Below are 27064 nucleotides of genomic sequence, written 5' to 3' on the forward strand. Positions count from 1 at the left end.
GGAGGTGGAGTCCGTGAATGTGAGAACGCGCCAGTGCAGCCTGGGGGAGGAAGAGAAAGGCTAACCGGTTCCGTAGGAGACCGCTGCAGCAGCGCCTCCTTTCATCGCTGTGCAGCTCCAGCAGTCGCACTGAGCCTAGCCTGGGCGGAGGCAGGCACTGTCAAGAGCATGGAGTGTCTGCAAACTACCCCCTCCCGGGGAACAGTACTCTCTATGCACCGCCCATTGTATACATTGAGGGATGAAAGAGGAGTCTGCAGACCGGCTACGGGGCATGGAGTGTCCAAATTACAAAGTGGGGGCATTTTTTTTATTCAAATGCTGCAGGGCGACCAGGCCAATGGAGGGGGAAGGAGGGAGGGAGTGACAAGCTGCTGTCAGCACACTAATCTATCCTCGTAACTTCAAAGATGGATGGACCTGGCACCCCAGTTGGGTGTTTTCTCAGCAGCTTTCCAATATTCACTGCTTTAAAAGCACCACAGTGCAGGTCAGTGTATTTATTATGAGTGCAAACAAACAAAAGTGTTCAACATGAAGCACGGCTTGCGTGAAGTGGCGCCGTTCTGATACATGTGCAGAGGCAAACTAAACAAATTGTGTGCACAAAGGAAACTAAATTCAACAATCTGGCCTCTGCCACCACCAGGGACCGCATGTAGGCACACTTGAATCTTTAGAGAATCCAAGCCAAGGAAGGTTGGTAGCTGAGAGAGCAGCCAGAGAGGGCACAGAGAGCAGAAAAAGAGCAATGTGACCAAAATAACAGGCAGATTTACAGCCCTGTTTACAGCGAAGCTAAGCGGAGAGCAAGAATGCCCGGCAACTAAAAAAAAATGGAAGCTTCACCGAACGCAGGCAGGAAACGAAGAGGAAAAAAAGTCCTGCAAAGAGCAGATGAACATGATAAAGGATAATTATACAGTAGTTGGTCCCTGCTCCCAAAGAGAAAAAGGAGGGACAAATAGTCATGATTGACCATTAGCAAGCAAGGAATTTTAAATGACACAGACCTGAAAAAATGAAATGGCTTTAAAACCCACAGAAGAAGTATTCTTAAAAGTATACAAGAGGTCGTGCGCTTACGCTGGACCTAAAAATACATAACATGCAATTCAGTACAGTTTTCAGAAAAAATTAATTTTGGTTGAATATATTTTCTGATGCAGGCTGCTAACTAATCCTGCCCAGGAACATGAGAACTTCTGTCTGTCTGTATTGTCATCCCTCTTTCAACAAGAATTGTCAAATCCAGGTTTTGCCTTGTGTTACGTATTGGTTTTGCCAATGGTTTTAGCCACACTGCACAGCAAAAAAGGGAAAAAAAAAATCCTTTGAAGCAGTACCCTGCATACGTGGCTGCTTTATTTTCTTTTTAGATACCAGTCTTATTGGATAAGTACTTGAAATTAAAATTAAGCACTTTTTTAAAAATTATATTTTAAATTAAAAAAATTTAAGCGCCCAGATGGGGGAAGTGGAAGCAAGATAGGTGATAGTGGGGTGTAAAGGTGACTCAACAATAGGGGGTGTGGGGGCGAACTGCTGAGCAACACTGGAGAGGTTGCAAAAGCAACCTGGGGGAAGAGGAGGACGGGAGCAAACGCAGCATGGGAGCTAGTTGAAGCAAACATGGAGGGTGCAGGTGTGAAGGAAGCAGTGGAAAGAAACGTCTGGGTGAGTGCAAGAGGGAGATGGTTGGGACAAGCAGTTGGGTAATAGATGAACACTGTGTAAGTGGAGAGACGTACATTAGGGAGACAACTTGAAACACTGTAATGGAGTGCTTCACATAAAATAAATAAGTAGCGCTTGAAAAGAAAAAAATTGTTGCTTCTACTACTGCAAATTACAGAGATTGCAGTGTTCCATTGGAAGGAGAACCACAAGATTGACAAGCTGGGACATGAATAAGAAGTAGGCAAATGAGTGACCATGAAAGACAACCAATGGTAAACAATGTGCAGGCTTCAAGTCATTCTGTGTTCCTAGTATGTCATAATATGACTCCCAGCAGACAACACACTTACTGAATCTCATTACGGAACATCTTGAACACTTAAACTTTTCTCCTGGTCAGACATTGGAAAATTGGAACTGTACAGGCAAATCCAGAATATCTGGTTACACTACTTTTACAGCACAGCATTGTCAACAGTTGCCCATAGACTGATTAGAACTGACCAATATTTTCTTGTTTGTTTTATTTCTTTATCTATTTTTACCTTGCTTGAGACTACTTTGTGGCACCCTCAATTTTGGTAGATGAGGACGCTGAGGTAGATGGAGATTGGGTGCCGTGGTCAAGATTGCTGAATTTCATTCAAGTGGTAAACTCAATTCAGAACCCTGGTTTACCGGCTCCCAATTGTACTTTTAGGCCCCTTTAGAGGCATATGTTTGTTAACTTCATTTGATCACCCTGAACCTTCTGCTGGGTAATGAGATCCGTAAGCATTTTTAGGTCTGGCCTAGGGATTGCTTGAGTGTCATCAGCCCGTTACAATAAAAAAAGAAATTCTATATATTCATAGAGTGGCTTGTGGTCAGTCCTGTTCATGGATTAATCTGTTCTGGTGCCAGTTTGCATTTTTCTTCAGTGCTTGACAGCCTACAGCATTGGCCAATGATGGCATTTTCCCTATCACGTGTGCACCTCCATCTGGAAAATAGTATAGTTTGGTGCCAGTGCTGTGGCCTAAGCGCTACAATGGCCCCCCCCCTTTTTTTTTCTTATAAAATGATATGCCCTACACCTTTTAGATGATGCCCTTTTTTACTTTCTTTTAAATATCTATTGCATATGCTTGCTAGAATAAATTTTAAAAATATGAAGGCTAGACTTATTAGTGATGACAAAGATGACAAATCATATTAAAGTTAAGAGTCCAGTTTGGCATAATACAAGTACAATGCTGGCCATGTTTTGCGCCTGGAAATTAATCTTTGGTCACACTCTCTCTTCCCTCATCAGGCCACATATCAAGGGGTAAAATTACCAGACGAATGTCACCAAGAATTAAGTCCCCCCATCTTAGACTTTCTTTTTAAATTGCTTTGTAATCTGATTCTTCATCCAAATTAATTTATTGATGGGATTGGGGCTACCAGAATGCAATAGATTGTTACATGAAAACCCAGGACTGGACCACTGCATACCTAGTGATAGTTGTCTGGTAACCTTGTTGGAGGATAAGGGGATCTCATGCAGGCACTAGGATGGGTGGATCAGAAGCAGGGTTCCGTTGGAGCAACCCTTCTGAGTTGGGTATCCGTTTGATGTCCATGTAGTTCTTAAATTGCAATGCTATGGCAACTTTAATGGAGTACATTTGGAGGAACGAAATCAGTAGGTCTCTATTTACCAGAGATCTGCAGCCTGTTCTATGAGCAAGTCAAGGTAAGACGCCAGTAGGCTCTCCCTTGTCTACTCCCCAGCTTTACAAACTGTTAATTGATTGTGAGGTACATGAGGTTTCAGAAGTCAATCAATCAGTCCATTTCCTGGGAGCTCATTGGTTCTACTAAAGGTGCCTTAAATGGAAATTGCGCCACTTGTGGTTCTGCTTACAGAAACACACTAGACTTTCCAACCCAATTCAAGTAGACAACATAAAACTAACAAACCTTTCAGGACTAGTCTGGGAACCAAAAGTAGACCTGGCAAAAATGATCAAGCCAGCCTTGTTCACTTCCTTCCTTCCTTCTTTCTCATCTTTCCTTTTATTTTTCCTCCCTCTTTCCTTATTCTCACCTGAAGCACCGGAAGCTCCAGCTACAATTAATCTGGGGGATCTGGAGAAAGTAGCTGCCCTCTGCTTTCAAATACTAGCCTCCTAAGTCGCCAGCCCACCAGGAAAATGCCCGACAGAAAATTAGCAGTCCAGTGCTGGACCCTATCTTGAACAGCACCATTTCCTTAGCTCTTCTCCATTGTGACTTAGCAAAACAATAGAGGAGAACCACTAGAGTGTTTCACACACACCTTAGGACAAGTGTTTATGGAGTTTGCAGAGTAATGAAACTAAGGTGGACATGTTGAGTGACAGGGGAAGGGCATGCTTTTGAACTGAGACCTCTCTGGGTTAATGCAGAGACTGATGGTAGAGCCAAATTGACCAGACTTCGGTGACTCATCCCTTTTAGCTCCTTTATAAATTACTTGAAAGTAAATATATGCCGTTTATAGGGGACACAGAGTTGATCTGTCTCAAAGGAGAAGAAACAATGATGTAGAAAGTGAGAAAACTAAGTGAGCCACGGTTTATCCACCTACGATTGCTTTCAACGAAGTGGTCTTGGAGGCAGTGAAACACTGAGGACCTTTTTGCACTGGGTGAATATTATTAGAGACCATCAAATGGGAGCAGGATAAATAGTGTTCGTTATCAGGCACATGGGGCTTCTTGGTGTATGTCAAGGTTCCTAAGTAGAGGCTTACAAGAAGAACGTTAGGATGCAAATGAGTAAAACATTATTCCTTCTTGCCTCGAGTATATGTCCATTGGTGCAGGCTTCATCTCAGAAAGGTACTATCTGGTTAGACACTCTTCTGAAGGGAGGTACCAGGGTGGTGGAAGGTATCTGCTAAATAGCAGAAGGAGAGACAAAGTATTAAATCTGTATAGTCTTATAAATTGGGGAGAGCAGAAGAATGATTAGGGTTCCTAATTACACAGCATATAGGTCTTCAACAAAACATAAAGACAGTGATTTCCCATTTATTAAAATTTACTGACAAAAGACTAAAGAAAAAGAGGATATAGCATGTAGCTGTTGATTGCATTAATTCAATCAAATCAGGGTTTAGAAAGCGCAACCACTCACCCATAAGGGTCTCAAGGCACTAAGGGGGTTTGTCCTCTGACCTTCAGTCGAAGAGCCAGCTTTTAAGGTCCTTCCTGAATTGGGGTAGCGATGGTGACTGCCTGAGGTGCAGGGGCAGGGTCTTCCACGAGGTAGGCAAAGGATCTCCCACCAGCCAAAGTCTTCCATATGTGGGGTACGGTGGCTAGCGCTTGTTGAGCAGAGAGGCCTGGAGGGGGAGTAGAAGGTGATAGAGGTTGAGGTAGGAAGGTCCTAGGTCATGGAGGGGCATGTAAGCATGGACAAGGGGCTTGAAGTTAATTCTCTTCTCGATAGTGAGCCAGATGAACATGAAATTGCTTTTTTTGTGTTATGTCTAATAACCCTTTAAACTCCGTGTGTAACTGGTTCTGGGAAACTGCCTGTTAAAGTTTCTCGGACGACAAGTAATATTGTTTTTGTTTTCTCTCCTTTTTTTCTTCAACAGTCATTCAGTTTATCAAAAAAGAAAATTGTTCACTATACTTGCTTTGACCAACGGAAACGAGCCAATGCAGCTTTTTTAATAGGTGCTTATGCAGTAAGTATTTAGATACTTTTTATCATTTTTGTATTGTTGGCGTGTGTATTCTGTGCACGTACAATGCTTTGTGTGCATGAATTGGCTTTTTCTTTAAAGATTTTGAAGCAGATTTTCTAATTTATTGACCATTGGCTGTAAAGAACGATGAAGATGATAGTTAAGCATAAACTTTTAATTCACAATATTTTTCTATTATTTTAGCTGTAATATTTAGGCCTTGCTTTTTACACCCTGTATAACATTCCATGGCTCTAAACTGAGCATCACCCACTTTACAACAATTCTGATTCCCGTTTTCATATACTTGTCCCTGAGTTTCAAGACCTACATGTTATCCCCTGTATGTATGTGGTATTTGTATATCCGGAACTTCACCAAAGGCAGCAGAGTGCTCTACAAGGTCCAAGATAAATATATTGTCATTGAGTGATAGGAAAGCTGCTTCGTGGACAATTATTGTACTGTGATGTAGTGGTTTTGAAAGAGGTGTGTCTTCACGTAAATTGGAGTAGTGATGAGGCAGTCCTGATGGATACAGAGATATTGTTCCAGATCCTGGGTGCGTAGACTGGAAGGGTCCCATACTCTACCCTCCAAAATAAAATATCTACCTGTGGGTTCTTTGCCACTGATCTGACTTGTGAAAACTCTAATGTATGACCTACTAAGTACACACCATGCACTCAAAAAAAAAAATATATATATACTGGTATGAGACTCATCTTTGTGCATCCATAGGATGATCTCTCAACAGTCGTGCAATTCAGATATCCCTACCCTCACTAAATGTGACTTCCTGTGATAAAGAATTACTAACAGGTTTTTAAAGCGGTCATAAGTAGCACAATTTTTGTTAAGTTTCCATACCACTCTTCGTGATTTGATGGCACTTCAGAACAATGTAAGGTTTAGTCCAAGTCAATATACTATTCTCAGCTTGTTTAACAAGCTAATATGCACTGAGAAACACTCACCTTTTCGCTTCATAAGGTTTTTTAAAAATGTTTCTGCTGCCCACACCTATGCCATTGCACCATACATTTAGCAGATAGAAGGACCATTATGAAAACTTATGATGGCCACAAGCCTTATGCAATTAAAACGTTTGGGATATAAAGCAGTCAGGCTTATCCTAGAGGCAACATGTAAATTATTAAAATTTTGCTGCACTCTACATAAATAAAGTGAAAGCACAACACAGGAAAGATCCCAAAACAATTTATAAAAATAGAGCACAGTTTAATAAAGTGACACCAAAGCTACAAAAAACGAGTAAGTAGAATTTGAGTTATGAGTATTTAAAGTTTAAGGTTCAAAATGGTGCCAAAAAGCCATAAGCACTAACCACAGTCCTCTGTTTGCACCCAGGCAAGCATAAGGTTTAGGGCAGATTGTGCTGGAGTACAATTTGGATACCGGGACCAAGTTCATTCAGGCAAACATTTTTACCTTTGGACTTTGACTCTGGAATGGAAGTCAAACATCCTTAGCGGGGCAAGGCAGCAGGCTGTGGCATGGGAGGGATACACATCATGTGATAGCTTCTGGACAATGTCTCTGTGAAACCGTTGAATTTTGGTGGGAAAACTCTGAATTTCATGACCAGAAAAAGCCCCTCCCCAGAACATACTGATCAATGCATGTACTTCTGGATATATTTTTCTCCAATCCTTCTGGATAATTCTTTAGTTGAGTGGTCATAAGACCATGTGGGTGTCAACTTGCACTCTGACCTGGTGAATGTACTACAATTAGTACTAGGGGTAGGCATATGAACCTATACGTCACAACTACTAGCCATATGTCCTTGCATGCATAGGAGCACACCAGTGATGAGAAGCTCTGCTGGTTGCGCTTTAGAAAAAAAAAGAAGCAGCCACCTGGTGGTGGCCAGTGTGAGGCACCTCTGAGTTCTTTACATTCCACTTTGTCTCTTTTGATTGAAGATAGGTCACCTCTCTCTTAGGCTTGCTGTGATCTGTAGGTGACAGCCGGAATAGGCATAGCAGTTATGTGTGCAGGATACATGAAACAAGTTTCATCTGTGTTGTAAAATAAGAATCCCAGATTACAGGAAACTTCAGAAGAAGTACTCTGACACCAACCAAGGGTCCAGGACTTTGGGGACAGCACTTGGCAGCAGGGTATGGAGGGGGGGGGAGGGATGTGAGTGGGGAGTGTGTGGTGGGTGGGAAGTTGGAGAGTGAGTCAAAACACACCTTTTAAACATCCGTTTAAGTGGTACAAAGACTGGACAGCGATTGGCTATACATTAATTTACAGTATTTAGTTGTATAATCTCAAGGGGTCTCATCACATTACATTATATAGTATGGTTTAGCAGGAGATATTGGCTCATAGTATCACAGTCAACTATCAGTGTTCAAAACATACAGAACTAGCACGTCAGAATGCACAAATGTGTAAGCTAGCTCTACATATTGAAGCTGCAGGCTGCTTGGCACCAGTTTGGGGGGGGAGGGGTGAGAGTAAAAGAACAGTGGCAGAGTGCAGCGGGTAAGTTGGTGGGGATCTCACATCTCCAACAATGGGGTAGACAATAAATGGGAAGCGGGTACCCTAAGCATCACTTGCCTATTCCTAGTAGTAAAAGGGCAACCACAGGGGATTGTTGGGGTGGCTGGGATAGGGGCATGCTAATGGGGGAGGAAATAGAAGTCTACTTGCCCTTGCAGAGAATTTGTAATTCGTGTAGGATCGTATCCCATGGTGAGCTTGTGTAACATTCTAACCTCTCTCCATAAGGTTACTGACTCTGCTTTGCCCCATTTCATTGCAGCTGCAGTCTAGTATGCTATGTCTGAGAGATGGGTAACCTTCCACCTCATGGCGATGGTTCTCCTAACTATAAGTAGGGCTAAGTCTGTGAAGGTTTAGGGCAGGCCCGATTTATTACATTTAAATAATCCCAGAAGACCATTTTATTTGCCTTATCGATTCTTTTGTCCCTTGATAGTTGTTAGGGTGTCAATAACTGCTGTCGATAATGATTGGACCTATAGATATGTCCAAAACATGTGCTTCATATCAGAAGTTTGGCCGTTGCATTGCGGGCAGTTGGACGGACTACCATATGTTCTGTGCAATCGTGAAGGTGTGAGATACGCCCTAGGCAAAATGTTACGCTGTATATATTGAAATTTAGCATTGCGTGAGACTTTATGCAATGCTAAATAAGGATTTGGATCCATCCCTTCTGCATGGCCAGGCACGTCCGACGTCTTGCTCCCAGTATTGCCTAGTGGGTTGTGGGATGTGTGTGCCAGAGCGCGTGCAAACCACGTAACCAGGCACTTGCCACTACCCATCACATGAAGTGCATGGACCAGGGGATGTGTATCGGGTTGTGTCCACAACCTGCCAGTTCTGCTGCAGCTTGGCTAGTAGGGTGCTGTATGCTGAGAAATGCCCCAATGTTTGATTATGATTTGTGCTAAGTTGCTCATGTCTTGAAATAGTGTGCCCAAGGTGTTCATCCCCTCTGTCTCCCAAAATTCCATCCCCTCTCTCCCAAGGAATTCCCTGAAGGGGTGTATTGAGCTAATACTGATCTCACGAGAGTACTGTTTTAGTGCCTGGGCTAGTCAGAGACTTCTGTTGTGACTGTGGTATGCAAAGGATAGAAGGATATTGGATTGTCGAGGGAACATCACCATTTTGGATAGTGCTACCCAACCCTGTACTGTGAGTGGGAGGGTTCCCCAGAACATCAATTGTGGTCTCGGGGAGGCTATTGCTCGGGTGAGGTTGCTATCAATCAGGTCTCGAAGGTCATGTGACATACAAATGCCAAGGTAGCGAAATTTATGTGGTTCCCATTTTACTATGGCCTGCCAATAAGGTGGTGCTGTGGGCAGGCAGGATGGGTGGGAAACAGACATGTCTTCACCCAGTTCACGCCCAAACCAGAGGCCGCACAGAAATCAGTCAGGATGGTTTCTATATTGTCTAGCACTTGTCTGATGTCACCAATATATATGAAGAGACCGTCGGCATATAGGGAAACAACATACACTTCAACCCTCAGCTGGATGCCCCAGGTTTCACCATCACGCCTCAAGCGTTGGGCTGAGGGGTTCATTGCCAGCGCAAACAGGTGTGGCAACATTGGGCATCCCTGTTGCGTGCCCCGGCTTATTCTTATTGGGGCAGAGATGAGATGTCCGATCCTAACCCGGGCCGTCAGGACAGTGTAAAGTAAGCGAATGAGACACAGTAAGTGTTGTGGCAGGCCAAAGTGTGTGAGCACTATAAACCTATAGTCGCAGTCCACCGTGTCAAATGCCCGCTCCAAGTCCATCACTAAACAGGCAGCATATGGCCAAATGGACGGGGTCTGCTGTAGTACTTGTTAAAGTCTACGGCTATTTAGAGTAGTGGAACGACCAGGAATAAAACCATTTTGATCAGCATGTACTAGATGGGTCATATGCTGTGCGAGGCAGCCAGCTAGTGAGGATCCTACTGTGTATTTATAGTGAGTGCCCAACACAGTGGACGATACAATGTCACCTCTAGCGGGTCCTTAGCCGGCTTCTGTAAGGACACTGAGAGGCTCACAAATCCTGAGGGGCAGTCTTCCTTCCATGAGGGCCACCTGATATAGTTCTAACAGTTTGGGTATTGCAATGTTATCGTAGGCCTTATGAAACTCTCCTGGAAGGCCATCTAGGCCTGAAGTTTTACCTGTAGCTGACCTTTCTATGTACTCCCTCAGTTCCTACTTTGTGAGGGGCAATTTCAGTTCCTCTTGAGCAAAATGAGCCACTAGGGAGCTCCATGTTGCCCAAGAAGGCTATGTAGCAGCATTGCAATCAGTAGGAGGCTGGTCATATAGGACCTTATATTAAGAGGTAAACCTGGCATGGATTTTCTGTTGAATCATAGTGATTGGCGCAACAGTGTGTGCGCTACAGAGTAGCCAGGCAAGTAGGCAGCCAGACTTGTCACCCTCAGCGTGCATCTTGGCTTGATAAGCCTGGAAATCATAATTATGCAGCTTGGTTATTAATTGAGCATGACGCTCCCTGGCAGTCATAAGCATGCGCCTACCCACAGGGGTGGCACAGGAAGCCACCTCCAGTGTGGCTAGGGATTGTTCGAGGGTTGTTAATTCTTTATGTATGTCTGCCCGCACGTCCACCACTGCATTTATATAGCGGCCTCGGAGAACCACCTTTAATGCCTCCCACTCTGTGCTCGATCGTTGCCATGCCCCAGTTTTCTGACATATACCGCGGCAGCACTGCTCAAGCGGATTCGCAAAAGATATCTAGGAGCACTGATTGAAAACGCCAGGTGGGGGACAGGCGGTTGAGGAGTTTCAAGTTCTGGTGTAACTGCAGCGGGTTGTGGTCGGGAAAGGTCCAGCTGAGTTATTCACCAATTTCTACTTTTGTGTGTGTTACAGGATAACCTAGTGTCCGGTCCAGTCTCACATGCAAATCATGATGCAGGGAGTAGTAAGAGTAGTCTCTAAAATTCAGGTATAACTCATGCCAGCTGTCAGCAAGTGACCAATGGGTGATCCACTAAGTTAGGTTTGTTGCAGCCGCTACTACTGGGGAGGTCGGCAGCGGGGGATGTGAGTGGTCAAGAGCAGGGTCAAGAATGCTAATGAAGTCTCCTCCAAGCAGCCATGTAATATGTTCCCATTATGTAAAGATCACCGAAAGGCAAGCTAGAAAGGCTTGCTGGGCCACATTAGGTGCATAAATACTGCCCAACAGAAGTGAACAGCTGTCCAATTGGCCTTCCACTAAAAGGTACCTACCTTCGGGATCTATTTCATTGCAATGCATTTGAAGAGATCAGTAGGGTGTATCCAGACTAAATCACCCTGAGCAAAACCAGAGTATGTAGTACAGTAGACTGTCTACTCTACTTCTTTTGTAAGTGTATATCTACACACCCAGCCACTTGTCCCCTGAAAGAGTGCAATATGAGTGTTGCACCAGTGTATATATTGCTGGATTAAGTGTTGCTTGTGTACTGTACCCATTCCCTGTACATTCCAGGTAAGTACTTTAGGTTCAGTCGATGCCAGCAGTGAGATATGACCTGTAAACAGAAGCAAAATTAACACAAACCCAGCTCCGCTCCTAGGGTAAGCGCAGGAACGGCAAATACACATTCAACAAAGAGACCGATATTAGGGGAATTCTATAGGCAGGATCGCATGTGAGACTCCAACTAACAAAGGATGACTGTCCAGTGGGGGTGTTTTCCCTACAGAGCAAAACTATGTTCAGTTGAGCTCTTTAGTATGTAGAAGTTCGGGGCTCTCAACTTTGGCACATTTCCCAAGTCCCAATCAACCTGTTCAGACTATGCAGGTATTCTTTGAAAGTGCAGGATAATACAAATGAGTGGATAAATGAGTGGCCCGTAAGGAGGGAAGCTACTGTTGGGGGAGGGCGTGAATGGAACCTGTGTCCCTAATGGGTATAAAATGTGCGCGCCATCAGTAACAGAGCAAGTTTCAAGCCAAGAGGTCTGGGGGGGTGACTAAGGGTGACCTATGGAAGGACCATGGAAGATTGACTATACAGTAAAGCAATCGAGCAAGAGGCCCACTGGGAGTCCTCTGTGAGGGGCAGCAAAGGTGGGGAGCAGTGCTCTGAGGCCAGGTGGGTGATCACTGTCAACGTGCGTTGCTGTTGGTCTCGTGCCTGTGCTGGAGAAGGGTGTCCTCGAAGCTGATAGTCACATCATTCCGGCCTTGTTGCTGCCACCATTCCTCCGCCCCTCCGCAACTCTGCGCCGGAGTCCTGCACTGGAGTTGCCAGAGTGGAGGATTTGTAGCAGCATTGTTCCACCACTCCCAGGCATCTGTAGGGTCTGTAGAGAAGTAGCCGGTCTGATTTACTAGCACTTTAAGTTTTGCTGGGTATAGGAGGGAGTAGGTGAGTCCAAGTTGGCTCAGGCGCTTCTTGACCCCCAGAAAAGAGGCCCTGTGCTGTTGCACCCATAAGGTGTAATCGGGGAAAAGTAAAATTTGTGCACCTTCATGTTGTATGGAGCCTGAGGTGTGAACTGCTTTAAAGATAGTCTCCTTATGCCTGAAATTCAGGAGTCTAGTCACTACTGGCCTAGGAAGCGATCCCACTGGGTGTCTCCACGCCGGGACCCTGTGTGGTCGTTCCACTTGGTAGTGTGTGGATAAGGTTGCTAAGGCTATTTTCTGCACTAGCCACTGCTCAAAAAATGAGAATGGATCATGGCCCTCCACCCCTTCGGTAAAGTAAACAATCTGGACGTTGCAGCGGGATCGTCCTTCGGAATCCTCTGTGCGGTTTTTCAGTTCCTGTATTTGGGTCACCAGAGTGCGGACTTGCTGTTCCAGGTCCATGACCATAGGATACAGTTCCTTAAGGGTGTTTTCAGTCTGGATAACACGCCCAACAGTTTTTTTGTGATCTTCTCAACAGGCTTACATGGATAGCCGTTGCATCCACCCTAGTGCACAAGTCTTGCCCGGTATCTGTTATGGCTGTCAATATTTGATCCAACATAATCAAATGGAGCGGGACGGTTATCACCTTCTTGCATGCAGGGTTCTGGCGATTCAGTGGATGAGTCTTCTGCCCTCCATGCTTTCCCATGACTCTTGTTTCACAGTATGCCTGTGAGAATACGTGACACAAACAGTAGGTCTGGGACAGTGTGTGAACAGGTCTGCGCCCCCCCGCTGTGGGCACTCCGGGTCTCTGTGGCTGGTCGCAGTGGTAGGAGCGTAGATTCAGTTTAATAGTGTTCCTCAGGAGAGAGGACCTGCCTCAACTTGTTGTTAGTGTAAAAAGAGGGGAGGGGCATGTGCAATCCCCGGCTGCTGTTTGCAGGTTGTGTGAGCCCCCTCACCTTTCCGTTAAGATTGAGGGACCTCTGGTGAAGACGCCCAGTGCCCAATTTGCAGAGGATGACCAGGGAGGGGGAAAGGCAGAAGGTTCAAGTGCTAGACCCACCTCACCTCTCTACTTTGACAAGATTTTGACAAGTGTTTACTTTTGGGAGAGGTGCACGAGCAGCCCAGCCCCCCCCCCCCCTCCTCCACAGTAGTGCAGTAGGTGGGGTGATTCCCATACCGTAGCGGTTCTTCCCACAGGGTGGTTCTAGCCACTTGTGCGCACTTCTTTGGGTGGACTAGGGCAGCTGTGCGCCTGCGGCAACCACCAAGCTTAGCCCTGGCCCAGCATGGAGAACGCTCTCTTAAATGTGGATGGGGGGGAAATTAATAGTAGTCAATCCCCCAGGCCACCTCCCTCCCCCAATGCAGTAGACAAGAGGCGCCCAGTGCAATGTTTCAACTGTGGGTGCTGTCTCAAATCACCGCCTCCACTCCGGGCCTCCGTAAATCTACCTGCAATGCCTGGTCTTCACAGCTGCGGCCCCAGGGCAGCTAGCCGCAGCATGGTGGTCTCCCTGGGTGCTGAGGAGAGCGGTAGCAGTTGCACGTTAAGGCAGTCACAGGCCATCCAGCTCACTGGGCCAGCTCTATCCTCTGAGTGATGTTTGTTGGTGATGCAGGCCTCTCCTGGCAGGAGTCAAGACACACTCCAGCTGAGGCCAGCAGCAGGGTCCTGGGCAGGCCCAGTTGGAGCTGATCAGCTGGTAATGCTGGGAAAAGGCTTCGTGGAGTTTGTTGGGTCCCTGTAGCATGAACAGGAGTCCAGGTTTATGACCCTTGGAGTCCACTTCTTTGCCTTGGGTATAGTAAGGAGAGCAGCTACAGTCTTAAAGGCTCTTCATAGGTCACAGACAGTGGGTCCAGTCCTTTTCTTCCACAGGTCCAGAAGTGATCGGGGCAGGGTACTGGGAATGCCACATTTAGGCATATTGCCAGCCTATGGTGGGGGGGAACTCTTGGACACTCCCTAACTAATTGCATTAAAGTTTGCAGGGGTTACCCGACCCACTTTTGTAGCACTTTCTGGATGTTTTACTGTAAACTGTTGCACAGTGTCCTTCTCCATCTAAATCCAACATAACAGAATGTTTCTTCCCCTGGGCAGAGCTCTCTGTTCCCACGAGAATTGTGGCTGTGGAAATGGACAACCCGTCCCTGTGGTCACTCCAAACCAGTTCTGGGGCACCACCACCCTCATACTGGATTTTTAGCCAAGCTGACTAGGAAGCTAAAGGGAGGAATGTGTAAGTGTGAGCTGCATCTGCCAGTGACAGGGTACACATTCGTTGGAGCTCAGGAAGAGGCTTAGCACAGCCCACTGGCCATCCTGCTCAAGGACAAACCTTTCCACACCCAACCCTTTTGTCCACTTTCTTTGAGCAACCCACATGTCACCTCACAGGAGTGATTCAACAGTCGGTTGACAATAGACAGTGGCAGAAAGGTGCATTTTGGTTAGGCAGAATAATGAAAACTTTCTAAAAGTATCTTTTTTTTTTTAATTTTATTTTTTTATTGCCATCAGACTTTTACGTCTAATCTGAAATTAGGCATTATAAGTTGTAACCCAGTGATTTCCCATAGGAAATCCAGCCTTGCTACAGTGAAAAACTACAGTGGTGGTTTTTCACTGCCAGTAAATGTATTACATTAAATATACATGTCCTGTTTTTTAAATACTCTGCACCCTGCCCTTTGGGTTTTTAGGGTCTACTTTAGAATGATATGAGTATTCAGAAGGATGCCAAGCAAAAGGTTTATTTTATCAGGTCGAAATGGCAGTTTAAAACTGCACAACAGGCTGCATAGGCAGGCCTGGAGACCTGTTTTACAGTGCAACTTTAGGAGGTTGCACAATGAATGCTGTAGACAACTTGCAGCATTTAATTTGCAGGCCCTAGACACATGTACTATCATCTACTAGGGACTCATAAGTAGATTAAAGGTTCCAATTAAGTGTATGCCAATTATGCCATGTTTATAAGGGCAAGCACTAACACTTTACTACTGGTTGGCAGAAGTAAAGTGCAGATAGTCCTATAGCCAGCAAAAATGGATTCAGCTAAACAAGGCAAAAATCTGGGGAAATACCATGCAAAAGATGGTCACTTCCAACAATGCTAACGTATATTTATATGGTAAGAGAGTTGAACTAATGTCTGAAGTGTAATTGATGCTAAACCATGTCCCTCACAAACTAAAATAAGCTCTTAGTAGCAACTGACGGAAAGGAAATTTAGTTGGAGCCTCTCATTTAGTTACGTTTAATTTGCTGATCTGATGCACAAACAAGTCTACCTCAATATCATTAAGTACCCTTTAGATAGATAAGCCATTGATATCACCTAAGAGTCTACAGGCGTTGACTTGCAAAGCAAGGTTCTGATTTCCTCATACTTCATATTGCAACACGTTTTTTTTAAACGTGGACACACTTCACTGGTGTTATAGGCAGATGTTTGCTATTGACATGGTTCTGAATTCAAATTCGGAGTGTGAAACTGAAGTGACTGAATAAGTATAAATCATATTTATGTTGCGATGAAAGACATTACTTGTGTATTCATGTTAAAAATGTCCCTTTTTGAAAAAAAATTCTAAAAAGAAAAATGTAACGGGTGCTAATGTACTGAAAAGTAAAATCTTAATCAGTAGCACCTGAGACATTTTGAATTTGGGAAGCTCCAATTATTCAACTACTTGTATCATAACATATTACAAAACTATGCTATTCTAAAATGTAACTACAGTCAACCAACAAAATATTAAATGGACATTTTACTGGTGATGTGGAGAAATTGAAAAGCCCAGGTTAAAACAAATCTTTGTAAATGCACACATTTGCATTTATTAAAGACCATGGGGCCTGAAATATTTCATTGGGTGTGAATGTCCTACAAGAACACTGGATTAGTTTACCAGCACTCATTCAGAGAGCAAGTGTAAAAAAATTAATGTGTGATGCATCAATTCTGCGGAAAATAATGTAAGGCTTTTCAGTAACCCTACAATGATGTGCGCATGGATGAAACAGGACCATTATGTTGAAAATATAGTAGAGGATAGGCTTATTGTGCTCCTAGTAAGACTATGTTCTATTGGTGGAAAGAAGGACTAACCGAAATGAACATGTTCTAGAATATAGATATGAACAACCAACTCAAGTTAATTCTATTCAGTGATCTATGGGGACATGTATAGATAAATGTTGTAAGGAAATGCCTCCTTGGCATGGTTGCCCCCTGACTTTTTGCCTTTGCTGATGCTATGTTTACAATTGAAAGTGTGCTGAGGCCTGCTAACCAGGCCCCAGCACCAGTGTTCTTTCCCTAACCTGTACTTTTGTATCCACAATTGGCAGACCCTGGCATCCAGATAAGTCCCTTGTAACTGGTACTTCTAGTACCAAGGGCCCTGATGCCAAGGAAGGTCTCTAAGGGCTGCAGCATGTCTTATGCCACCCTGGAGACCTCTCACTCAGCACAGACACACTGCTTGCCAGCTTGTGTGTGCTAGTGAGAACAAAACGAGTAAGTCGACATGGCACTCCCCTCAGGGTGCCATGCCAGCCTCTCACTGCCTATGCAGTATAGGTAAGACACCCCTCTAGCAGGCCTTACAGCCCTACGGCAGGGTGCACTATACCATAGGTGAGGGTACCAGTGCATGAGCATGGTACCCCTACAGTGTCTAACCAAAACCTTAGACATTGTAAGTGCAGGGTAGCCATAAGAGTATATGGTCTGGGAGTTTGTCAAACACGAACTCCACAGCACCATAATGGCTACACTGAAAACTGGGAAGTTTGGTATCAAACTTCTCAGCACAATAAATGCACACTGATGCCAGTGTACATTTTATTGTAAAATACACCCCAGAGGGCACCTTAGAGGTGCCCCCTGAAACTTAACCGACTATCTGTGTAGGCTGACTAGTTTTAGCAGCCTGCCACAAACCGAGACATGTTGCTGGCCCCATGGGGAGAGTGCCTTTGTCACTCTGAGGCCAGTAACAAAGCCTGCACTGGGTGGAGATGCTAACACCTCCCCCAGGCAGGAATTGTCACACCTGGCGGTGAGCCTCAAAGGCTCACCTCCTTTGTGCCAACCCAGCAGGACACTCCAGCTAGTGGAGTTGCCCGCCCCCTCCGGCCAGGCCCCACTTTTGGCGGCAAGGCCGGAGAAAATAATGAGAAAAACAAGGAGGAGTCACTGGCCAGTCAGGACAGCCCCTAAGGTGTCCTGAGCTGAGGTGACTCTGACTTTTAGAAATCCTCCATCTTGCAGATGGAGGATTCCCCCAATAGGGTTAGGATTGTGACCCCCTCCCCTTGGGAGGAGGCACAACGAGGGTGTACCCACCCTCAGGGCTAGTAGCCATTGGCTACTAACCCCCCAGACCTAAACACGCCCTTAAATTTAGTATTTAAGGGCTACCCTGAACCCTAGAAAATTAGATTCCTGCAACTACAAGAAGAAGGACTGCCTAGCTGAAAACCCCTGCAGCGGAAGACCAGAAGACGACAACTGCCTTGGCTCCAGAAACTCACCGGCCTGTCTCCTGCCTTCCAAAGATCCTGCTCCAGCGACGCCTTCCAAAGGGACCAGCGACCTCGACATCCTCTGAGGACTGCCCCTGCTTCGAAAAGACAAGAAACTCCCGAGGACAGCGGACCTGCTCCAAGAAAAGCTGCAACTTTGTTTCCAGCAGCTTTAAAGAACCCTGCAAGCTCCCCGCAAGAAGCGTGAGACTTGCAACACTGCACCCGGCGACCCCGACTCGGCTGGTGGAGATCCGACACCTCAGGAGGGACCCCAGGACTACTCTGATACTGTGAGTACCAAAACCTGTCCCCCCTGAGCCCCCACAGCGCCGCCTGCAGAGGGAATCCCGAGGCTTCCCCTGACCGCGACTCTTTGAACCTAAAGTCCCGACGCCTGGGAGAGACCCTGCACCCGCAGCCCCCAGGACCTGAAGGACCGGACTTTCACTGGAGAAGTGACCCCCAGGAGTCCCTCTCCCTTACCCAAGTGGAGGTTTCCCCGAGGAATCCCCCCCTTGCCTGCCTGCAGCGCTGAAGAGATCCCGAGATCTCTCATAGACTAACATTGCGAACCCGACGCCTGTTCCTACACTGCACCCGGCCGCCCCCGCGCTGCTGAGGGTGAAATTTCTGTGTGGGCTTGTGTCCCCCCCGGTGCCCTACAAAACCCCCCTGGTCTGCCCTCCGAAGACGCGGGTACTTACCTGCAAGCAGGCCGGAACCGGGGCACCCCCTTCTCTCCATTCTAGCCTATGTGTTTTGGGCACCACTTTGAACTCTGCACCTGACCGGCCCTGAGCTGCTGGTGTGGTGACTTTGGGGTTGCTCTGAACCCCCAACGGTGGGCTACCTTGGACCAAGAACTGAGCCCTGTAAGTGTCTTACTTACCTGGTTAACCTAACAAATACTTACCTCCCCTAGGAACTGTGAAAATTGCACTAAGTGTCCACTTTTAAAACAGCTATTTGTCAATAACTTGAAAAGTATACATGCAATTTTGATGATTTGAAGTTCCTAAAGTACTTACCTGCAATACCTTTCGAATGAGATATTACATGTAAAATTTGAACCTGTGGTTCTTAAAATAAACTAAGAAAAGATATTTTTCTATACAAAAACCTATTGGCTGGATTTGTCTCTGAGTGTGTGTACCTCATTTATTGTCTGTGTACGTACAACAAATGCTTAACACTACTCCTTGGATAAGCCTACTGCTCGACCACACTACCACAAAATAGAGCATTAGTATTATCTATTTTTACCACTATTTTACCTCTAAGGGGAACCCTTGGACTCTGTGCATGCTATTCCTTACTTTGAAATAGCACATACAGAGCCAACTTCCTACAAATGTTGAATTACAGATTTATGAAGCCTTTGTTTATCATTGTGAACAATGAGAAACAAAGAACAGAAAGCTGCTCACAGACCAATGATTTGCCCAGTTGTAGAGTTAAATATCTGTGTGAAAATGGACGCTCTTTATTTTACCTTCGCTTGATAAACATAAACGAAAAAGCACCAACTCGAGGTATTTAAATATAACATTAAGGTTGAAAGTGCTTTACCTGCTTATAATTGGGGGAAAAACGCACATAGTGTGATGCTTAGAATTCAAGCAAAAGCCCCACGAATTTATAAAAAGATTAATGCATTATCGTTAGCTTATACCAAAAGCCTAAAAGTAAAGGGCACATTCCAGTATTTGTTTTCACAAACATTCCAGTACTTTTTTACCAAAGTTGTCATTACAAGCTATTTTCTCATTGGATAATAACACATCCGTGACAACTATCACTGACAACATTATATCACTAGAGCAGATAGTCAATCTCCATGTTGTTTGACAATCAAATAGTATGTCTTGAACATTCTAAAAAGTGACTTTTCAAGTGGATGATTGTGATGCCTTTTCTGGCAACCCTGAGATAGTCATTCCTTACTGAAGCATACTACTAGAAGTGTCTCTGTACTTGCGCACTCCCATTGAATGATCAAATTATTCAGTGTGGGCACTTGTCTCTCACAGAGTAGCAGGCTTGAGCCCTCATGGTGAAGGGGGTTAAGAATCGTTGGGTGTCTTGATTTTGTGCAAGCTGAATCTTCTTGGTGTGCATTTTTGAACCGGCTCTTGCCTCTGTTTACCAGTGGTGAATGTTTTCACCTGGTTCATTCAGTCAAAAAGGTAGATAGCTTTAAGCACTCTTTGAATGCTGTTGGTGCATATAGAAATTACCTTATCAGTCATGCTCACTGCCCAGTTGTGTTATCAAGAAAATGTGTATTTGCTTAGGTCTCTCAAACGTGGCAACCATTGTCAGATTATCCTTTTTACAATTGTGCCAAAGCCTCTGTTCATGTGATGTTTGACATAGAAAGTGACTTATTTAGTAAATACAATCTCTAGCTGTGTATGTAGTAAAAAATAATCTCCAGACTCTTAATGCTTCAATCCTGTACAAAGCTAAATTTGGTACCTACCAAGATCATTTCATGTTTCTCTATAATCCTGCAAGCGCATGGGCGTCAACGGAGTGGAGTGGGTGAAGGGGGAGCGGGGGGTGCTTGCCCACCCATTCTTCTGGCTTTAGGTACAGCCTGGTGTGCAGGTTCACAGTGCAGCGTAACACTAAGGCCGCTGCACTAGTACAGCTGCGGCCCCGCCAAAAACAGTCCCGGATGCCACAGACGTTAAAATTATGCCCCACCTGAAAACGTTTCTGTAGACGCCCATGTGCAAGCCCCTCTTTTATTTCTTTTAGACCTATCAATTTACATTCAGGAAACCCTACCTTAATTACAAGCACACCACGTGGTTTGTTAGTATATGGGCATGGCTAAGGACCTGATTTAGATCCTGGCAGAGGGGCTTACTCTATCACAAACGTGACGGATATCCCATCTGCCATACTGTAATATTCCATTATAGCCTTCAGGGATCGTAATACGGCGGACAGGATATCAGTCATGTTTGTGACAGAGTACTCCCTCCACCAGGATCCAAATCAGACCCTAAGTCTTAATTGTGTACTGAATGAGGACTGTGAAACACTGAACACCGTCCAAGATTTCTGTTTCCTAATGGATTTTAAGCAGTCATTCCTGGAGGGATTCATGCACTCATAATGGCGCAAGAGCATTTTTTCTTGTTTTCCACAAAATTTCACTTTTTGGCAGTAGGACTGACTAAGTTCACATACCTTCATTAGAGATCACTCTTTAGATGCCGATTTCAGAATTAGTGCCCTCTTCGATCATGCAGTCCGTAGTGGTGACACATACGCCTGGCGCCTTCTCATTGTTTCTATTTGTGGTTTGCTCTGACAAGATGGTAACCCAGATGCACTATAATTCCTTTTAGATTGGCATTCTACTTTCAGACTTGTAGGCTAAAGAGGAAATGTGGCATAGTAAATAAAGCCACCAGATAGGCTGGCATTCTTAAGGTGTGAAGGTACCTTGGAAAATGCATATGCGCCAGATAGGTTGGCTGTCTGCCAATCTAAGGGCAAAATACACAGTCCTCACCCTAATCCTTAAAGCTATTCACAGAAGTCCCTAATTCACATTTTGCCCAGACTTCACTCTGCAAACCAACACGCTTTGTGGGTCCTAAGTTCCCTTGCACTGCTTCTTGTGTACTATTGTTTCTCTCACTTGGACGTCACCTTTGGAACTCTCTTCCCTTTAGACCTCTATGCCATATCTCCCCTGCCATACTTAATGTGAACTCATGTTGTACTATTTATGGTGTTAAACATCACACCATCTCCCATTAGCTAGACTTTGATTGCTCAACCAATCTACCCTGGAGAATCTTTGAGGGGTCCAATTTCAATTACAGACGCAGTACCCGGTATTCCTGGTCAGCAGGGAACAATGCAGTCTTGTCTCTCATATTACTTGGTGACCCCTGAAACTTGACATATCTGGGGAAACACTCCACTAAACCCTAGATTCAGCTGATAGATTAATCTGTATCTCAGGATGATCTGCTAATATGGACACCACACAGTGATATGGCTTCTTGACAGTCGATGTCTCATATTAAATTGTTGGTTACATGGTTCCAGCATCTAACCACTACAATTGAATTATCAGGGCCCATAGATTGAGACTTTTCCTAGGTCAGTGGGAGACTGCTCCCCAATAGTGCCTTCCCTAGATTGATGGCATCTGTTCAGAATTGGGTCACTTGCTGTATCCATGCTAACAAGTAAAACAGATCTGTACATCACAGTTAGTTTTTCTCATAAAGGGGCATGAGGGAGTTAATTCCCACTCTCTCTCTGTAGTACCCACTTTTATACAATGATCAGGACTTTAACTGTTTAACTGTGTTTCAGAAGAGTCCAGGTTTATTTTTGTACTTCAGTCAGCACCTGTGCCACTTTCTCCCTCTCCATATTTAATGGAGATATTTTCGTTTTCCACGTTATTATTTAGATTTTTCAGATTTGTTTTTTCTTTCTGAATGCATTCCCATGATTTTTTTTTAATTTGCCTTTTGCTGGGAATTTTAATTTCATAACTATCTGAGCACCATTTCTATTCTCATTAGTACCTCCATTTCCTTCCTACGCCACTTTCTTCTCAGTCAAGACTGTGGGCATAACAATTATTGTCATTGTCGAACTCTTAAGTTGCATAAATGTGTTTGTTCATTAGAGTCTTTATTGTCATCATGTCTAGGGTGTAGTCCTAACAATAGTGTGATTTGCCTCTTAATGGTTTAAAACATTTTGAAGAGAATAGCTACACAAGTGCCACTAAAATTTCAGCAGTAATAGATATTAGTTATAATACAGCAGAGTTTACCAATGAAACAAACTCTGAAAAATATTTCCTTACTAGAATGGGTCCTCATCAATATTCCCTATGGGACAACACTGCCTGCCTATTACATCATGAGTTGGGTGAGGGGATTGGGATGATAAGAACAAATGTGATAATTGCTTCATTTGCTACGCCTTTATTTGTTGAGACAGCTTGCCTCATATACCATACCACAACATTGGATATTATTCCAAATTTTAATCTAAGCTCCCTTTAACCCGATTGCCTAGGCAGTCTACTGTTTTTAATGTCTATTAGTTACAACACTAATCTAGTCCTAAGTAGTATTGAGTGTAGTTACCGGCTGTGCCTCAGTAAAGGCATTCCAGTCTGGAATGTCATCCCACACCCTACCCCATAAAGTAAGGCAATACACTCTTATGTTCTGTGGTCTCTATCATGAGATTGTTTTACTACCTATACATATTTTAGGGTCTGTTTCCTTTGTCTCATCATAACCCTTGTCAGTGCAGTTTGCCTCCACTTTGTAGCTTTCTTCGCTACGCAATCTTGACTAAGGCTCTACTGTTATGATTGGTTCTGACTTCAGTGTAGCCTTAAATTAATTGAAGATTTTTAACAATTAAAACATTCAACCTGGCCATTCCCACAAAATGTGCAACATTCAACCTGGCCATTCCCACAAAATGTGCAAGTCCTATTGTCCCATTTTCTTCAGTATTTTTAGGAGAATGACCTAATTGTGGTGTCAGTACACCAGTATATTCATTGGATACTGTTGTAAATAACCAGTTATGTGCTGTTATGCTAGAATTTCAGGATCTCCCTCCACTCCTCGTCTTCAAACCACCAGCTCAAGTTTCTATCCACGTTTTTTTATAGATGGTGCATTGGGTTTCTCTCCTCAGACTTTAGGGTACCATAACCCACAAGATACTATTCTTCAGTCTGCCCAGTGGTCTAGCACTCCCATCTATTGGAGTGTGTCCATGCTCCTCTGGCTTTAGGATGGGCTACTTTTCTGATGTCATACGTTTAGATCTTTTGATATTTTATCTATTTTTTCATCTATTTAATTTACTCCATAGCCTCTTCATCTATGAATTCTTTAATCAGTGTTGTGCTTTTTACATCCTATTTGTTCTAATTCATCCATCTGCCCCTCAGTTTGAAAGTTAGCTTTCAAGTAACATCATCAAAGACCTCATTAAAAAAGTATAAAAATTAGAGCACCTGAATTAAGGCTGGATGTGCAGATGCATGGTTGTCAAACTCATAAATGTGAACATTACAGCCTTAGATTAAACTATTGCCTGCATCAAAAGAAGTCCCTTCCCCAATGCTCTAAAACATGTCATACTCTTACTCAAAAAAATGATCTTCGATGCATCTGCTCCAAGCAGCCTCTACCCATCTCAACACTCTTTCCCATTGAAAGTCATTAAAGCAGAGCTAGCAAGACAACTCCAGAAATACATACAATCCAACAATCTTCAGGTAAACACACAATCTGGATTTGGCCTGCTAAGCGTTACTTAAACCACAGTGATGAACATCGAAGAAAACGCACTAACCTTAAGAGACCAAAATCACCCAGAAGCTCTCATCAAACTAGACCTTGCAGCTGCATTCCACATTGTAGATCAGGAAACACTCATAAACCGCCTGAAACACTGGTTTAATATTACTGGAAAAGCATGGGAGTGGTTTAACCCCTCGGGTGCCTTGGACGACCGGAGTTCGCCCTCTGCCACGGTTGCCATGCGCCAAGGACAAGCCTAGCTTGTCCTGCACCTGGCCCAAGGGGGGAGCGCTAGCCCACCCACACACACCCCTTTCATGTCTCTGCAAGCATTTCTACTGCCCGATCGCGATATGATCGGGCAGCAGAAATGCCCACTAGGCACCAGGGATTTTTTTTAAAATACATTTATGTATAAGGGGAGCACCCCCTTCGGCAAGGGCCGCTCCCCAGGGGGGCAACATATTTTAATTATTATAATTAGGCCGATCTGCTCCCAGAGGGGGCCAGAAACCCCTTGACACCAGGGATATTTTGTTGTTTTTGTTTACTTTATTGTTTTATGTGGGGAGCGACCCCATAGGCAAGGGTTGCTCCCCTGGGGGTCAAATTGTATTTAGACCATTTCTGCCCCACTTGGGGGCAGATCGGCCTATTTTTATTTGGCCAATCTGCCCCCAAGGTGGGGCAGAAAACACTAGACACCAGGGATTTGTGTTTTTTTTTTTTTGCTTCAATTTCACGCAAGGGCAGCGACCCCTTAAACTAGGGTCGTTCCCCTGGGGATAAATTTATTTTAGGCTATTTCTGCCCCTCGTGGGGGCAGGTCGGCCTATTTCTGTTAGGCCGATCTGCCCCCAAGGGGGGGCAGAAACTACTAGGCCCGGGGAATTTGTTTTATTTTTTTTGCGCCAATTTCATGTAAAATAAATTTGCAAAGCAAATAACTGGGGCCAAAGTTGTTATACCAGTGGGCAGATGGGGCAATTACCCCCGATCCACACCCGAGGTCGGAAAGTCCACTAGATGCCAGGGAATTAGGGAAAAAAAAGTGGGGTGGTGGCTACCAACCAGTATCGGCCTGGTTATGCCCCCACCCCAACTGAAGGTGGTAACAATCTTTCAGCTCCCACCCGCACACTAAAACATCTTATCCCATGGCAAGCAAGAGGACATTTGATTATTTTGGGTTTTGGTTTTACATGTGGGCCATGAAAGCTTGGCTAACTCCCAAAATCGTCCCACTTGGAATGGTGAGGGCTGCACTTTTTGGACTTTGGGACGTTGCCATGTAGAAAAATCCACAAGTTCACAAAACAACGGGGACAAGGAGGTTAACTGGTCCAGTGTACGTCCTCCTTTATCATATCCTGTCTTATCACAAAAGGTACACTGTTCCAAAGAAGCGACACCAGTGACAAGTATGGTTCCCTTAGAAGCAAAGGCCCTCAAGTCTCATCATTGGGCTTGCTCCACGCCAGACTGGTGCTGCAATGTCTGACAGGACCCCCATTGGGGTCACTAAGCCAAACTGCTGGGCAGAACGCACAAAGAAAAGTGAAGAGAAAAAGGAGTTAAAATTGACTCAACTCCCCCTAGAAGAATTCCTTTAATTGATATCGGAGAGAGTCGGTCAAGATTAAAAACAGAAAAGCGAGTGTAGGGGAGTTGATGGCCCTTTGCTCTTACAAAAAGTGGTTGAGACTAACTATTTCTTATGCCACTCTAACAGTCAACATGTTTTGCGCCTTACCTTGTCCACACAGATCTAATTGCGCTTCTTCAGGACTATAACAAAATCTTCTCCAACAAAAATAGACAGACACAATGATCAATAATAATAATGCTGTTGACACAGGTATCTTATACAGGGAGTGCAGAATTATTAGGCAAATGAGTATTTTGACCACATCATCCTCTTTATGCATGTTGTCTTACTCCAAGCTGTATAGGCTCGAAAGCCTACTACCAATTAAGCATATTAGGTGATGTGCATCTCTGTAATGAGAAGGGGTGTGGTCTAATGACATCAACACCCTATATCAGGTGTGCATAATTATTAGGCAACTTCCTTTCCTTTGGCAAAATGGGTCAAAAGAAGGACTTGACAGGCTCAGAAAAGTCAAAAATAGTGAGATATCTTGCAGAGGGATGCAGCACTCTTAAAATTGCAAAGCTTCTGAAGCGTGATCATCGAACAATCAAGCGTTTCATTCAAAATAGTCAACAGGGTCGCAAGAAGCGTGTGGAAAAACCAAGGCGCAAAATAACTGCCCATGAACTGAGAAAAGTCAAGCGTGCAGCTGCCACGATGCCACTTGCCACCAGTTTGGCCATATTTCAGAGCTGCAACATCACTGGAGTGCCTAAAAGCACAAGGTGTGCAATACTCAGAGACATGGCCAAGGTAAGAAAGGCTGAAAGACGACCACCACTGAACAAGACACACAAGCTGAAACGTCAAGACTGGGCCAAGAAATATCTCAAGACTGATTTTTCTAAGGTTTTATGGACTGATGAAATGAGAGTGAGTCTTGATGGGCCAGATGGATGGGCCCGTGGCTGGATTGGTAAAGGGCAGAGAGCTCCAGTCCGACTCAGACGCCAGCAAGGTGGAGGTGGAGTACTGGTTTGGGCTGGTATCATCAAAGATGAGCTTGTGGTGCCTTTTCGGGTTGAGGATGGAGTCAAGCTCAACTCCCAGTCCTACTGCCAGTTCCTGGAAGACACCTTCTTCAAGCAGTGGTACAGGAAGAAGTCTGCATCCTTCAAGAAAAACATGATTTTCATGCAGGACAATGCTCCATCACACGCGTCCAAGTACTCCACAGCATGGCTGGCAAGAAAGGGTATAAAAGAAGGAAATCTAATGACATGGCCTCCTT

General features: G+C 44.6%; 1 protein-coding gene across 4 annotated transcripts in view; it reads left to right on the forward strand.

The window, feature by feature from the left end:
* The window catches only part of CDC14A (cell division cycle 14A), a 332599-nt gene that overhangs the window by 97529 nt on the left and 208006 nt on the right, over positions 1-27064 (forward strand). For all 4 annotated transcript variants that reach the window (XM_069232173.1, XM_069232175.1, XM_069232172.1 and 1 more), the window contains one exon: positions 5294-5386. In XM_069232173.1, the coding sequence (XP_069088274.1) occupies positions 5294-5386 (93 nt within the window). The remainder of the gene's footprint in view (positions 1-5293; positions 5387-27064) is intronic.

This window comes from Pleurodeles waltl, chromosome 4_2, assembly GCF_031143425.1.
Source record: "Pleurodeles waltl isolate 20211129_DDA chromosome 4_2, aPleWal1.hap1.20221129, whole genome shotgun sequence".
Taxonomy (NCBI): domain Eukaryota; kingdom Metazoa; phylum Chordata; class Amphibia; order Caudata; family Salamandridae; genus Pleurodeles; species Pleurodeles waltl.